The 14,493-nt window shown below is 46.2% G+C and overlaps 1 protein-coding gene across 2 annotated transcripts; it reads right to left on the bottom strand.

The window, feature by feature from the left end:
* Nucleotides 1-547: 547 nt before the first annotated feature.
* On the bottom strand, nucleotides 548-14,220 carry ELOA (elongin A). Of its 2 annotated transcripts, none has more exons than XM_059062149.2 (11): nucleotides 13,778-14,220; nucleotides 9,082-9,138; nucleotides 8,206-8,312; nucleotides 6,237-7,425; nucleotides 5,747-5,861; nucleotides 4,525-4,680; nucleotides 4,326-4,423; nucleotides 3,313-3,493; nucleotides 2,949-3,060; nucleotides 2,166-2,345; nucleotides 548-957 (listed from the first exon to the last, which is right to left on the bottom strand). In XM_059062149.2, exons 1-11 carry the CDS (start codon nucleotides 13,850-13,852, stop codon nucleotides 927-929), a joined length of 2,301 nt encoding a protein of 766 aa, XP_058918132.1. In that variant the 5' UTR covers nucleotides 13,853-14,220; the 3' UTR covers nucleotides 548-926. The 2 variants fall into 2 exon arrangements, with proteins under 2 accessions (XP_058918132.1, XP_058918142.1); XM_059062159.2 differs by having other exon boundaries at nucleotides 2,170-2,345; nucleotides 13,778-14,010.
* Between the last annotated feature and the right edge of the window lie 273 nt (nucleotides 14,221-14,493).

Below are 14,493 nucleotides of genomic sequence, written 5' to 3' on the forward strand. Positions count from 1 at the left end.
TGTGTCTTGCCCCATGCCAGTGGGGAGAAGGAAAAATAGGGGAGGAAAAAAAACCTAAAGTTTTGAATTAGAAACTGGAAATTATAAAAATACTGGAGTTCTGTGCCCTCTAGTGAGCCTCAAAAACAGTGGGACCTGGCAAAAAGGCTGGGGGGAAAGAAAGACTCTAGAACTTCCCTTAATAAATAATTCCCTGAATGAGTAGGAAAGAGATGCACCTGCACAGGACCTCAAAGCAACTGAGGGTCTCAGAGGCGGGGGGTGTCTGACCTGAACACTTCCTGTCACCACGCCGGGGCTCCCCCTCCAGGACAGGCAGCCCAGGACCCATTCCTCGCTCTACGTGCAGCACGTGCCACACAGGCTCTGGGGACACCCAGTCCTCTCTTTGGGCCAGAGTCTACTCAGGAGAGATGAACTGGGACAGGGGAAAGGCTTTCAATCGGCTTGTCTAACAAAGAACCCTAAAAATAAAAGGCTAAGTGTGTGGTAGAGGACCGGAAAAAAATAAGAAAAACCCCAAAAAACAAAAAAAAAACCCTGGGGGTAATATAAATACAATCTGGGGGCAATATTTATTAATTAAAACTATGTCTTATAGTTTACAAAGAAGGTAATTAACAACAAAGGTACAATTGACCTTAAAATCCTCAGTGAGCGTGAGGCTTCACATCTTCTTCAGAACTGGGAAGCGCTCGCCAGGCAGGGAGGCGGCAGCTGCGGACACAGGCACAGGCACAGGCATGACGCCTGCTGACTGTGCAGGCAGGACTCGGAGACCAAAAGCCTCCACGAAGTGAAAGATCCTGGTCTCCTCCGGAAGTTCCATTCCCCAACCCCCCCCTCGTCCTCGTATTCCTCCCCGCAAATTTCATTTCCAAGGTAAGTCCTCAGTTTATCGTCGGGAGAATCTGTTCTTGAAAGCTTTAATCGTCTTGGCCATCATTGGGGCAATTTCTGTGAAAAGAGAAATAAGGCAGTTGTTTCAGATCCATGGCAGTGTGGACACCAGTGGTTTACAATCAAACAAAGCCTTGTTACTCTTGGCTCTACATAGCCAGACAAATGGATACAAGTAGCAGTTATCTGCCAACCCCATAGAAAAGCAGCAGCCCAAAGGTAACACTTCCCCAGCACCTGCCAGGCCCCTGACAATCACCCCCTCTAATTCTCACAACTTCACCAAGACTCGGGCTGGACCCTGTATGGTAAGTGGCAGAACTGGAGTTCAAGCCTTGCCAGACTGTAAAGGCCATTCTTGAGCCATAATTTAACTCTGCCTCACCAATATTCAAACCAGCCCAAAGCACCCCCTTCCATACCTGTCTGTCCAGTGTAGCAACAGGTCTGAGATGAGCTAAATGCACATACCACCTAAGAACAACTAGCCTGCCCTCTGGCCTGGTTAACCTGAACCGAGCCAAAGTGCAAGTCAGGACTCCCACCCTCCTGTGGGTCCTGAAGTAAATACAGAATAATGCTTTTCTTAAGTTAGGACACCGCTATAGAATATTGGGGATAGTCTACAGTAGTAAAGTTAGTAAAATACAAAATAGACCCAACTAGATATAAAAAAAAATGCTTGGAAGGTGGGGTTATAAGGTAATAAAACTTCAATAAAATTATTTAGCTGTTAATAATAGCAGGTGGAAACTCCATGTTATTGCCTGGAGAAACAGGTTTACATTTAGGTTGAAAAAAATAAAAGAAAAAAAAGCAGAGTACCAAAATGAATATTCATTATGATCATAATTTAAACGACACACAAAATATGCACTACGAACAAAGCAGGGGAAGGAGGTCCTGACATTTAGACCAGCTGTGTGCAAGGCATCACATACGCTACATCTAACACACAAAGTGTGATGCAGCAGTAATAACATTAGAGGGGTTCAAATACTAGTTTTGAAATATCTGAGCAGGAGCTCCAAGTTACCTATTATTATTTTTTTTTTTTGGCGGTACGTGGGCCTCTCACTGTTGTGGCCTCTCCCGTTGCGGAGCACAGGCTCCGGACACGCAGGCTCAGCGGCCATGGCTCACGGGCCCAGCCGCTCCGCGGCATGTGGATCTGCCGATGAAGGAGACACAGGGCACGAACCTGTGTCCCCTGCATCGGCAGGCGGACTCTCAACCACTGCGCCACCAGGGAAGCCCCAAGTTACCTACTCTTCACAGTCGGTTTCCTAGGATCACAGGAAACAGTGCTGCTGACCATGGGTGCCGAGTGGGCACTGCTGGTACTTGGGCCATCGTAGGCAGGCTCCTCGGGGCTGGCGTTAAAGCTGTTGCTGCCGCCACTGCCCAAGCGACTGCTTCCTGAGAGGTACGGCGCTGGCTTGATCCTGGGACACAGAGCAAAGCTGCTAGTCAAGAGCAGGAGAAATCTGCCCTCGGCGCCAACAGCCTGAAGCTGGCTGGTCTGAGGACTCAGTTCTGTGGCTCTGACCAGTGGACCTAGTACCCTAGATTCTGGTGATGGCTCGGAAGTGACTGTGATAGGCCTTCAGAATGAAAGATAATCTCGACTAACTTTTCACTGGTTAGGTGTAAATCTGTATTTTGACAATGCTAACGTACTTAGATAATTTAGTCATCAGAGTAATATGTTTTTTGTTTAAATGGGGAAAGGAAAAGCCTTAGGGGATGTGTCCCAGAAGCCAGGCCCTGTTCTCCATTTAATCTTGACCACCCCCCCACCCCCCGACCCCACCCAGGGGCAGGAACCATTATCCCGACCACAGTGCAGTCAAGGACGCTGAGGTTCAGGGAGGTCAAGTGCCCAGAAGGTCAAGGTCAGCCTGCAGAACCCACCCTGCACTGCCAAGCTTTCACCCCTCGAAAGGAATCGCTTCTTGCCCCTGGGCTGCCTCTCAGGGCTGAAAGATAAGCTCTTGGGCTCTCTCTCTCCCCGAGCAGCAGAGACCACAGAGGAGCAGAGATCTTACCTGATCTTCTCAGGCACAGCTGCTCCTCCTGTTCCAAACTTCTCCTGCCTCCTTCGAACATCACGAGGTGGCTTGGCCACAGAGTTGACAAAGGCCATTTTTGCTTGTCGACCTGCAGAGAAATGGAGGTTAATACCTGCCTTCTTGAGCTGAGATGTTAAAGGTAGGGAATTATCAACCCTGGAAACCCCTCTGTAGGGTAGCATGCATAGTGACAAAAGAAACACCTCACCCTTTGCCCTCTTCTGCAAATGCAGGAGAGATTTGGGGGCCAGAGGTGATACCTGAGCTGAGCCCACCACGGCCCTGCTGTTGACCAGAGCACAGGGCTCACTATTCTGCCAGACCCACGCTGCCCCCTTACCTTTGGGCTTATTGGCGTGCGCAGATCGGATATTTTTTGTGAGGACTCGCAGCCGCTGCTCTCGGGCATCCTGAAGCCGCAGGTACATCTCCCGCCACGACTCATACTCTTCTGGCCTTTCATCCTTAAAGTCTCGGTGACAATGAACTTTCCATAATTGATCCGTTTCTTCAATTAATACCTAAAGTCAGAACCAGGACATCATTTACATGCAAGTACTCTTACACATCTCTTTTCCATCCTTAATCACCCAGAGGGACCAGCTTCCTAATGATATTGTGTTCCTCTTAGTAGTAGTAGTATATTAAAATACCACAGTTCTAGGAAAGAAACCCAAATCACTGAATTAAAAAATGTTAAGTGTGAGGCACTATACTAGCTGCTTTGGGGGGTTGTGGGGCTAGGAGAGAAGGCAACACAAAAATTAGTTTAAGATCAGTCTTTTCCTTTAGAAAATCAGTGCAGGGTAGGAACTGGGATGAAGTCAAATCCAGGCATTTCCCCATCACTACACTGAACTGCAATGGCCAGGGGCCACTTAAGAAGGATATGTCATAGGTCCTTTGAACTAGAGACCGCTAATGTAATCAGACGAGCATCTCCAGTGTTAGGAGGATTTGGGGATAGATCTGTTTGTCTCTAGGAGACACCCAGCCAATCTTATATTCACCAGACACCTGAGTGTCAACACATAGCTCTGTCCCTGCGCTGGATCCCAAGGGCTGTGCTGCTAGAATTCTCCCTTGACCTCTGTAACTAGGCAAGCTCCAGTGAGGTGTGGGAAATGGTCCCCCTCTCCCACCTTTCAATCCCATCTTGATTCTAGCCCAAGAGGCCTACTTAACATGCCAGGAGCAGGTGTTAAAAACCTGCCTGTTTAAAGGCCTACAGACAAACCCAGAACAGTGAACCAACCACCACCTGCCCATCACCGTGGCAGATTCAGAGACAAAGCTACTCGTGGAGACGCAAGCCAGCACACTGCCCTCTTCCCATCCAAACAGGACACTCACGTGATTGTATTCCTCTATGCGATATAACTGATCAGGTGTACACCTCTCCAAAACAGGTTCAAGAAGAGAATATGGGACACCTCCCACTTCAAAGATTGCTGCAGAGAATCAAAGGGGAAAAGCACTGAGTAGTGGCCAAGTCACCTGGTGTCCCAGTGCCACAACGTGCTGAAGAGCAAGAGAGAAGCATGTGACTTACAGTCAATGTTGTTTTTAAGCACCCGGATGCACTGCTCGTGCAAGGTCATCATTTTGGGGAGATAGGCACACTTGGAACCAGAATAGACCTGCATCTTGGAATTCATTCTTCGTCCAGTGAATCCAGCTTCTTCCTCTTCCTGGGGTGAGGAGAGTGCTGTAGGGCAAGAAAAACAGGAGTGTAAGTTATAAAAGGCACTGAGCGATACAGTGAAAACTCTCCTTCCACCCCATTCCCCAGCCTCCCAGTTTCCTTTCTCAAAGACAACCAATGCTACCAGTTTCTTGTGTCCTTCCAGAGAGTCTATGCAAAGATAAACTAATATTTATTTTATTCCTTTTTAACCAATCAATAACATACTCTAACCATTCTGTCATTTACAGTTTAGAAATCACATCACTACACAGACTTTGTACTTTTTTTTACACGGCTGCGTAGGATGCCACTGTGTGCATGAACCATGATCCCCCTGTTAGTCTCTTGCTGAGGGACACCTACGTAGCTTCTAACTCTTATGCTATTAAAACTAGCCTTTATTTATGTATTTATTTTTGGCTGCGTTGGGCCTTCGTTGCTGCGCGCGGGCTTTCTCTAGTTGCAGCAAGCGGGTGCTACTCTTCGTTGTGGTGCGCGGGCTTCTCATTGCAGTGGCTTCTCGTGTTGCGGAGCACGGGCTCTAGGCACACGGGCTTCAGTAGTTGTGGCGCACGGGCTTAGTTGCTCCGCGGCATGTGGGATCCTCCCGGACCAGGGATCGAACCTGTGACCCCTGTATTGGCAGGTGGATTCTTAACCACTGCACCACCAGGGAAGTCCCTAAACTAGCCTTTTTTTAAAGCCCCTATGGAATGTACAGAGTAAAAGGCTGCTGGTAATAGCAGCAGCTAAGATGTAGCAAACTCTATGTGTAAAAACCCAGAGCTCGGAGCTTTACCAGCATTATCACTTTCAATCCACCTCATAGGCAGATACCATTATTACTCCCATTTACAGAATATGAAACTGAAATCCAAGGAAATTAAGTTGTTACCCAAGTTCACGTGACTTGTTACCCTAGTTCATGTAACCTGTAGTAGAAGCCGGAGCTGGGATTCAAACCCAAGCCATCAAACTCCAGAACCTGTGCTCCTAGGAGATGCACCAAAATCTGATGACAGACCATGAATGAATTTTTAAAATCATTTTCTCCATTAAAAAAAGAAAAAAAGACAAAGAAAATTACCTTTTCGCTTTGGTTGGAAGGCAGACATCAATTCAAGGGAAGGAAGTGGGCGGTAATTGGCCTGTATCACAGGTAATGGAAGGTCTGGTAGCACTGGCAGCACATCGCTGGGGACCTGCAGAGAAGAGACCAGTGACTGGAGAGCCCCTCTCTACAGGCACAGCTCTTTCCCACAGCCGACGCCCAGCAGTGTTGACGTGGCAGATAACTTCACAGGCATACCCAGCCCGAAGGAGGGGCGGCAGCTGTGCCTGACACCACCTAAGTCAGGAGATATGGAGAGATGGGCCCAGCACAATGGGATGCCTCAGAAAAGACTTCTCTTGGGTTCTACGGACCCTGGCGGCCAGAGAGAGGTGGCCAGAGAGGCTGGGAGGAAATTACTTCCAACTGAAATTCAACAGGCCACGGGAAAGCCAGCCCAGACAAACAGCGGTGGGGTCGTCTACCGGCGCAGGTGCTCTGGCTGGGAAGGGGCCACACGGGTTACCTTTTTCAGCTTGGCTGAATGGGATCCAGCTGGCAGAAGCTTCTCTGACTTGTTTTCGTTCACCTTAGGTAATTTCTGAACTGAGTCCAAGTTTTTACTAGTGCTTTTGGAATCATTTTTTTTAAATCCTTTTTCTCCGGGAGTCGTGGTTGAAGTTTTCACAATCTTTTTCTTTTTCTTCCGGGGCTGGTCATAGCTGAGGTATGACTCAAAAGACATGGTGGGCTGCTCGAATTCATCATCCACATCTGCCTCCTCAGCTTTAAGGAAGGAGCCCACTGACTTTCTATCTGAATGAGAAGGTTTTACTTTTCCTTCTTGAGTCTTTAGGTTGTTAGAAACCTTCTCTTTTGCCTTGGGCAACAGGTCTCCTGCCCCCTTGCCTATGTCTAAGCTTTCTAGACTCTGCTTGTTTTTGTCTGATTTGGTTTTCTCTGGGTCTCTATATTTTGGTTTTTTAAGGTGGTTGTCTGATGCCACCTCCAAGGGGGGTAAAACCTTCTTGGTGCTGCCCTCTTTTCCCTTCTCTTTCTTGACACCACTAGAGGGCGGTTTCTCCTTTGTACTGTCCCCTGAGGGTGGCCTCCGCCGGTTTTCCTCTTTGGAGATGGCCTTGTGTGATTTTTCTCTGCTCAAAGAAGACTTCTCATCTCCTTTGGAATTCACCAGACGTTTTTCTTTATGGGAAGATCTGTGCTCCTTGCTCTGACTCACAACCTCTTTTCCTTGGGCTTCCCCCAGGTGTCGTTCTTGACTGACCCCCAGTCTGTCCTGAAAGGCATTACTGTGGCCTTTGCCAGGCTTCGGGTGTGAAACAAAGGGCTCGTGGTCCTCCTCCAGGGATCTGTAATGGTCCACAGACACCTGATGAGGGCTGGCGGATGACAGTGGGGACTGAACATGGCCGTAATCGGAAGATTCGTGATCTGAAGAGTAAACTGGAGAAACTCTGTGGTACCTCTTTCTCTCGTCTCTCCTCTCATGACTGTGAGATACTTTGTGAGGCCGCTCAAGCTCTGAGAGTTTTCTGTGTTTTTTCTGTCTGTTATCAGGACTACACGACTGGCTACCGGAGGCTTTCCAGCTTTCTGGGTAGTCCCCCTCTACCTCCTCCTCCTCCTTAAGGGCATCCCTGGGGCGCTTTCGAGAATTGCTCTTCTCAAAGTCCTGTTCATCAGGCTCAGTATTTCTAAAATAAAAGAAAAAGCAGATGAAGCAGATATACATCTCAAGGTAATCCTTGTTCAGAGGACAACGTCACAGGACCTGAACTCACAAAAGAGATGAAGAGTTTACAGAGTTAGAAACAAGGTTTTGGGAGGAAGGTAAATGGGTTCTGCTCAAAGATACTCAGCTAAGGTTTAAAACTGGGAAAGCCCAAATATTCAATAAATGGAAAATGACGAGTTTAACTACAGGGCACAAAGAAGATCAAACATCTTGTGGACGTTAAAATACTTAAAAAGCTTTTCAACACAGGGAAATATTTAACTTGTTACATTAAAAAAGAGCTGTAGGGCTTCCCTGGTGGCGCAGTGGTTGAGAGTCCGCCTGCCGATGCAGGGGACGCAGGTTCGTGCCCCGGTCCGGGAAGATCCCACGTGCCGCGGAGCGGCTGGGCCCGTGAGCCATGGCCGCTGAGCCTGCGTGTCCGGAGCCTGTGCTCCGCAACGGGAGAGGCCACAACAGTGAGAGGCCTGCGTACCGCAAAAAAATATATAAAATAAAAAATAAAATAAAAAATAAATTTAAAAGAGCTATAATTTACATCAGTTTATTCACAACTATATAAAAATGCCTTTTAAGAACAGGTTAAAAGAAACATTCCAATATGTCAATAATGCTTATCTTTGGATGGTAGAATTAAGAAATTTTTATTCTTATTTCTATTTTTAAATGTCTTCTAGTATTCTATAATGATCATGGATTATTTCTTATAATTGAGGCAGAATTGAGGAACTTTTCTTACCGTTCCACAGGAACCAGCTTCTTCCACTGGGCCACTAGGTCCTTGGCAAAGCTTCCGACATGCTCATGTTTTCGCAAGCTATTTACCGTTTTGCCAACCCCGGTCTCCTACAAAGTTGACAAAGGAATTGTTAGAGGGTTGTAGAACTAGGCTCACAATTTTCTAAAGAAATAACACCTCCTGCTTTTCAACAAACCAATACTTCCTTCCAAAAACATACCTTGCAAGTCTCAGTACAAACTTACTTTGTGTCTGTGCCCCAAACATCTAATGACACACAGTAGCAAAATGCACCAGATTCAGAAGAGGAAAACACTAAATTAAAACACTTCTAGAACTTTAGCAGTAATAACAAGAGTGATCATGGCAGGTGTTAGGCACTGAGCTAAAAGCACTGCATACAGTGTCTGAATTAATACATATATGATAACGCTGTGAGGTTAGGACCTGGCCCATTTTACAAAGAAGGAACAGCCTAAAGTCACAAACTTGGATTTGAATCCAGGACTAGATGCCAATGTTCTTTTAATTTTTAGAAAAAAAACTGAGATAAAATTCACTATTTTAACCATTTTAAAGTTCAGTGGTTTCTAGAATACTCACAATACTACACAACCATCACCACTAATTCCAGAGCATTTTCATCACCCTAAAAAGAAACCCTGTTCCTCCCAATTCCCTCCACCCCTGGCAATCACTAATCTAACTTTCTATGGATTTGCCTATTCTGGACATTTCATATCAATAAAACCATACAATATGTGGCCTTGTGTCTGGTTTCTTTCACTTCTAAAGCCCATGCTCTTACTGTACAATCTCTCTGGTCGGGAAGGGGAGGGGATATAGCTATAACATCTAAAGTTACATAGTTCTTACCGCAAGAATGTCTACTGTAATAGGCAAGGTGGAGAGTTTCTTCAGATATTTCAATAGCTGCAGAGAATAAAATAAACATTAATTTCTATACAATCATAATCATTCACTGGAACAAATAAGAATAATATCCAATGGTTAAGTACTTACACTGCTCTGTAGTATACAGTAGGGCTGTTATCCTTACTTTACAAGTGTGAAAACAGACTCAAAAAAGTTAAGGTACTTGCCCCAGGATGCAAGCAGGGCAGGATTCACTCCGGTCTGCGGCTTTAGATTGTGTGCTTTTAGCCACTATGCTACACCAAGGGGAAATAAAACTTAGAGAAGAGAATCAAACCTATCAGCTCTAAGAAAAGTAATCAACAACTATCTTTCTGCCCAGTTTTGAGAGAGACTTTCTGAGAAAGGAGCCAATTTTAGGAAATTACTCATGCACCCGGCATAGAGGAAAGTAAAAAGGAGAAGAGGTCTCTACAGAAAAAGGGTATCATGTTTCCAGAAAAAGTGTGTTTAACAGAACTGGGTTTTTTCGATGTAAGTGGGAAGCCAAGACCAATTACAAGTTGCTAGAATCAGAGCTTTGCCCTTGCAAATGGTGAACACAAAATGTCTGGGTAGATTAGAGAAGCAATCTGGGTTTGGTCACATTTCCTTTCTGTATTCTCTTGAGCTAGCTCAAAATCAGATAGCAGAACTGTTAAGACAGAGTTCCAGAATCAGAGACAGGCTTCAGTTTGGCCCTGCCACTTCCTTGTGGGGTGATCTTGTGCAAGTCACTAACCTCTCTGAACCTCAGTTACTTCATCTGCAAAACAGGAACTGGATCCTGTCTGTACTTCACAAGCTGTGAGGATTCAGAGAGACAAACCATGAGCAGTCTTTAGCCATAGGGCCTGGAATGCTATACAAGCTCAATAAATGCTTCTTATTAATCATTTCATTCATCAACTGACCATTCTTTAAACGGCTACCCTTGATCCTCTACCAGATATTCCCCAGCCAATTCCTACTTGCTCCACTTCTACCCAAAGTCATGACTGCTATGCCATTCTCTAGGAAATAGTTATGTATATATAAATATACCTACCATTCGAGGAGTGCTGTAAAGTACAAGTAGTTCAAAATAGATTAACTGTGACTACCTTTATATTTAAATATCTGATAACAAGATCCGTTCTCTTCCTATATGTAGCCCAGGCTACAATTAGTATGCTATATTGCTACTAGGTGGAGTAGCAAGTATGTTTTTCTGGTCATTCTACTTCAATAATTACTGAACCTGGTTGCTAGGCAGAGCAACTGGATCACATGTGATAATCTTGTTTTGACTGGGAACATATGAGAAGCCAAGTGGTGTATCTAAGGAGTTTCACCTTCATAGTTGAGTGAAAATTATCCTCCACTTCGAATTCGATCACCACCACCATCCAACTCAGGACAAAGTATATGTGTATTTCTTGTCATCAAAGCTGTGGGTGCAAAGATGAATGCCAATTCCTTTTCTTAAAGGAAAATTTAGAATCACTGAAAAGGTTAAAGACAGGTTGTCTCCTCTAATGCCATTCCCTGGAAGGTATTTATATACTATTTATATAGTAAATATATTTACTTATTTATATATATATATTTACTATATAAATAAGTTTATATAAATATGAAGTAAATATATTTACTTATTTATATATTTGTGCACTGGCTACTATGCTACATACTTACATGTTTTACCTCATTTCATCCTCATTAACCAACTCTATAAAATGGATATTATGTTCCCCATTTTACAGATATTAAAACTGAACCCAGTGAGGTTAGGTAACTTGCCTAACAAGCGAGTAGGTCAAGTGTGTTTACCACAGCATGTACTACAAAGCCAGGAGAAATATCCAACATAAAGACACTGTCCTTAGAAGACCAGAAAAGGAAATGAAGCAGTAGTTCATGTGCCTCTTAGCACACTCGACACAAAGCAGAAGAACCCCTCCTTAGTGTTACGTTGTCAGACAGTTTAGAGTCCACAGAGGAAAGAAGGTCACCACCAGGACAGAGTCCCAGGACCTCTACAAAGGCCACATATAAGAATGGGGCCAGCAGTCATCGAAGGGGTGTTCATCTCAAAGCCTAGCACTAATTGGAAGTGTAAACGCTGCCTTTCTGCTTCGTTTTGGGTTAGGAGGGACGACTTAAAAGCAGATGAAACTAAAACCCTAGAGATATTCAAATCAATTTAGCCCAACATAAGAGAAAAAGGGCTTCAGAGCTCCTCTATTTTCAATGAGGTTCAAAAAAGAACAAAGCGTTAAAATGATAAAGCACTTTGGGTATCCTCAGGTTGGTAGAAACTTGCTGTTATCAAACCTAGGGACCAGTTGTAGTCTGCAAGAACTGATAACAAATCTCAGTTATCCTCTGCACACTACTTCAACACAAAAAGCTAGAGATATTCATAATGTCGACCCCTCGTTCTCCACTTGCCTTCAAACTGTGTTCTTCCTAGTTTCCACGTTCAAACTGTAACACAGGACAGGTAACTTTACCAGCCATGAAAATTGTTTCTACTTAAATAGTAGGAACCAAGTGACCCTGGTTTGCCTGATACCTTTTTCCCCGAGTAAGCCTAGATCATAGATGGGCTTAAAGTGAAAAGAGAGTTAACGTTAAACACCTATGTTTCATACGAGGAAACCTATGAATATAGGTGTGGAATCAACCGTTTGGCTAATAATGGTTTGAAATCAAGATTTAGTTGTAAGTTCAGTACTGCTATATAATCATCTTGCAGTTTCAAGAACAACCTGTGGCAGCCTGTTGGGTTAACAGAAGGCTGAGAAGGCCAGTGTGCCAGCTTGCAGTTTTCCCTCTGCATTAGCTCATTTGTGAATGCCAACTATTGTGCCCTCTGCAAAAATGATCTTCATAATGCAAAGTCAGAATCTCAGGGTGAGTTTCTATCTGGGAAGAGAAAGCCCAGATACTCACAATCACTAATAGTTCAAATAGGATGTGAAGTCAAACAAACCTTTTCTTAATTTGAAATTTCATGCACATCGACTACTGGAAAAGCTACTTCAACATTTAAATTCTAGTAGGAAAATGTAGACACTACACGGTGCATTTTTTTTTTTTTAACCCGATGGAAAACCAAAGTGGGGAGATGGGGGCGATTTACATCATATTGCTCTAGGATTTTTTAAAAAATCAGTCACAAACCTACAATGTTTGGGAAAACAAGCTAGTACTCGGAAATAATGACCATTTATTAGATGCCCACAAAGGGTTACTGTAAAAAGAAACTTGTAAATATGTCTGTCCATTAGGTACTGAAGCCATTATAGAAAATATAACACAAAACAAGTGAAAGCATTTCGGTTTTCACAGACTTAAAGCTAAAATGTCCTGAAGAAGTGGATCTTTGAGCTAGGTATGCATGAGAAGAGTTAAACAGTGGTCTGATAGTGAGATGCGCTGAGCAGCCTTTAGAAACGAAGGGAAAAAAACCTCACCTATGACAGGCCAAGAACAGGTGAAGAGAAAGGGGCCCTTCAAGAAAAATTGTAAAGAGCGGAGATTAACATCTACTGAGCACTTCTGCCTTTTGGTTCTGTCCTGGGAAGAAGCAGGTGAGGAAACTGGCTTAGCAAGGAACATCCCTAATATCCATGGCTGGCAAGAGAATTAGAACTCAAATCTCACCGCTTTATTTAGACTGCCTACCTGGATTATCTCCTCTTCAAAAGCCACTCTGGGGTTCAGAGATCCAACTCTTACAACACTGTACACTCCAGCTATAATGCTGACAGAGAATGTCAAACACCTTGAGTGTTTTCATCTATGTATTTCAATTTAAAAAAAAATTCTAACATCCACGGGACACTCTCCCAGACACCAAGAAGCTGGATGGAAGAAAAGTCGCAGAGAGAGAAGAATGCATTTAACTTAAGAAAACTGTTAAGGGGGAAAAAAACCTAGCTGAGTGCAATTAAAAATGGTTGCCCATCACTCGCAGCAGCCAGAAACGGTAGCTCTTACCTTTCTATCAAGGCCAGAAAGAAATCTAGCTGCAACTTCTAAGCCTTGTTTTTTTTCTTTCCATTTACAACCTAAGTTTTTAGTTAGGGTGATGTGAGGTTTATTTTGTTTTGAAAGAGATTTACTGAGAAGGCAAAAAGGTCCACGCTCTAATAATCAAGCCAAAGCAATAAAAACGTCTTAAAGACGCAGGACCACACACCGAGCCTAGACTCCATCAAGCACAGGCAGAACCACCTCCTTCTCCCAACAAACATCGAAACACACTAAGAAATCAGAAACATTCCGCAGGGCGAGGAATGGAGCGGGCAGGAGTTAACTCCGGGCGAGCTCTCCCGACAGGAAACAGCTGGCCCGGGACGCCTGGGGAGGGCTCCGGGAGCCCCGCCGGCACGCGGTGTCCGCCCGGAGCCCGCGGGCGCCCGGCCCGGGAGGCAGGGAGGCCGGGCAGGCTGAGGAGCACCGCCCGCCGTGCGGGGTCCCACCGCGTGGGCAGCGGCCAAGGGCCACTAACTTCCCGACCGCAGGCCGCAGACCGGCGGGGCCGCGCTCCGGGTCCGAGCCCCCAGGGCCCCGGCCGCTCGGGAAGGAGCCGCGCCGGGGCCCGCGACCGTTACGGGACCGCGCCGCGCCCAACGCCCGCCCCGCTCCGCGCTGCCCGCTCGCTCACCTTCTTCGGATCCGGGTTCGCGGCCAGGCGTGCCTGCAGCTTCTCCACAACTTGGAGCGCCGACTCCGCCGCCATCGCTGTCACTGGCGCGGCCTCCTCGCCGGAACTGGGCTCGCGTCGCGTCCTCTGGCTGCAGCTCCGCCCTCCGTGCCTCCCCCGCGGAGACGGAAGCGCGACTGGTCCCTTCCGGGACTCTGCGAAGTGGGGTGGAGGGGCCGCGGGGCGTGGGGGGTCCGGCCGGCTGCAGGCCCCGCCCCCACGGCCTGTGGTTTGCGGGGTCCGGTCCTCTGCGCCCTCCCGGAGCCGCGTTCGCCGGGAGCTGGAGCAGCTTGGTCCGCGCGCTTCGGTTCCGCACTAGTCGCCGCTGGGCAGCCTCGCTTCTGGTCCTCGTAGTGCGGAGCCACGGCCTGGAAAACCACTCCGGTGTCCAGCCAAGGCAGGACGAGACCACTGCGCTGGACCCTGCCTTTATAAATCCTAGCCCGCCCCCTTGCGCTGTGAGCCACGCCCCAAATAACACCTGCGTGTGGTTCCAGGGTGGGTTTGCGGCTCAGGAAATCTGGGATTAACGCTAGTGACCACCCTTGATTGGGGGCACTAAGCCCAGTGGTTGAGCTAAGTTTCACTCTCAGTACAACCCAACGAAAGGAGGTCTATTATTCCCATATTACAGATGAGGAAACTGAAGCTCAGGGAGACTAAATTAACTTGCATGT

The sequence above is a fragment of the Kogia breviceps genome, chromosome 1 (assembly GCF_026419965.1).
Source record: "Kogia breviceps isolate mKogBre1 chromosome 1, mKogBre1 haplotype 1, whole genome shotgun sequence".
In the NCBI taxonomy this organism is placed as follows: domain Eukaryota; kingdom Metazoa; phylum Chordata; class Mammalia; order Artiodactyla; family Physeteridae; genus Kogia; species Kogia breviceps.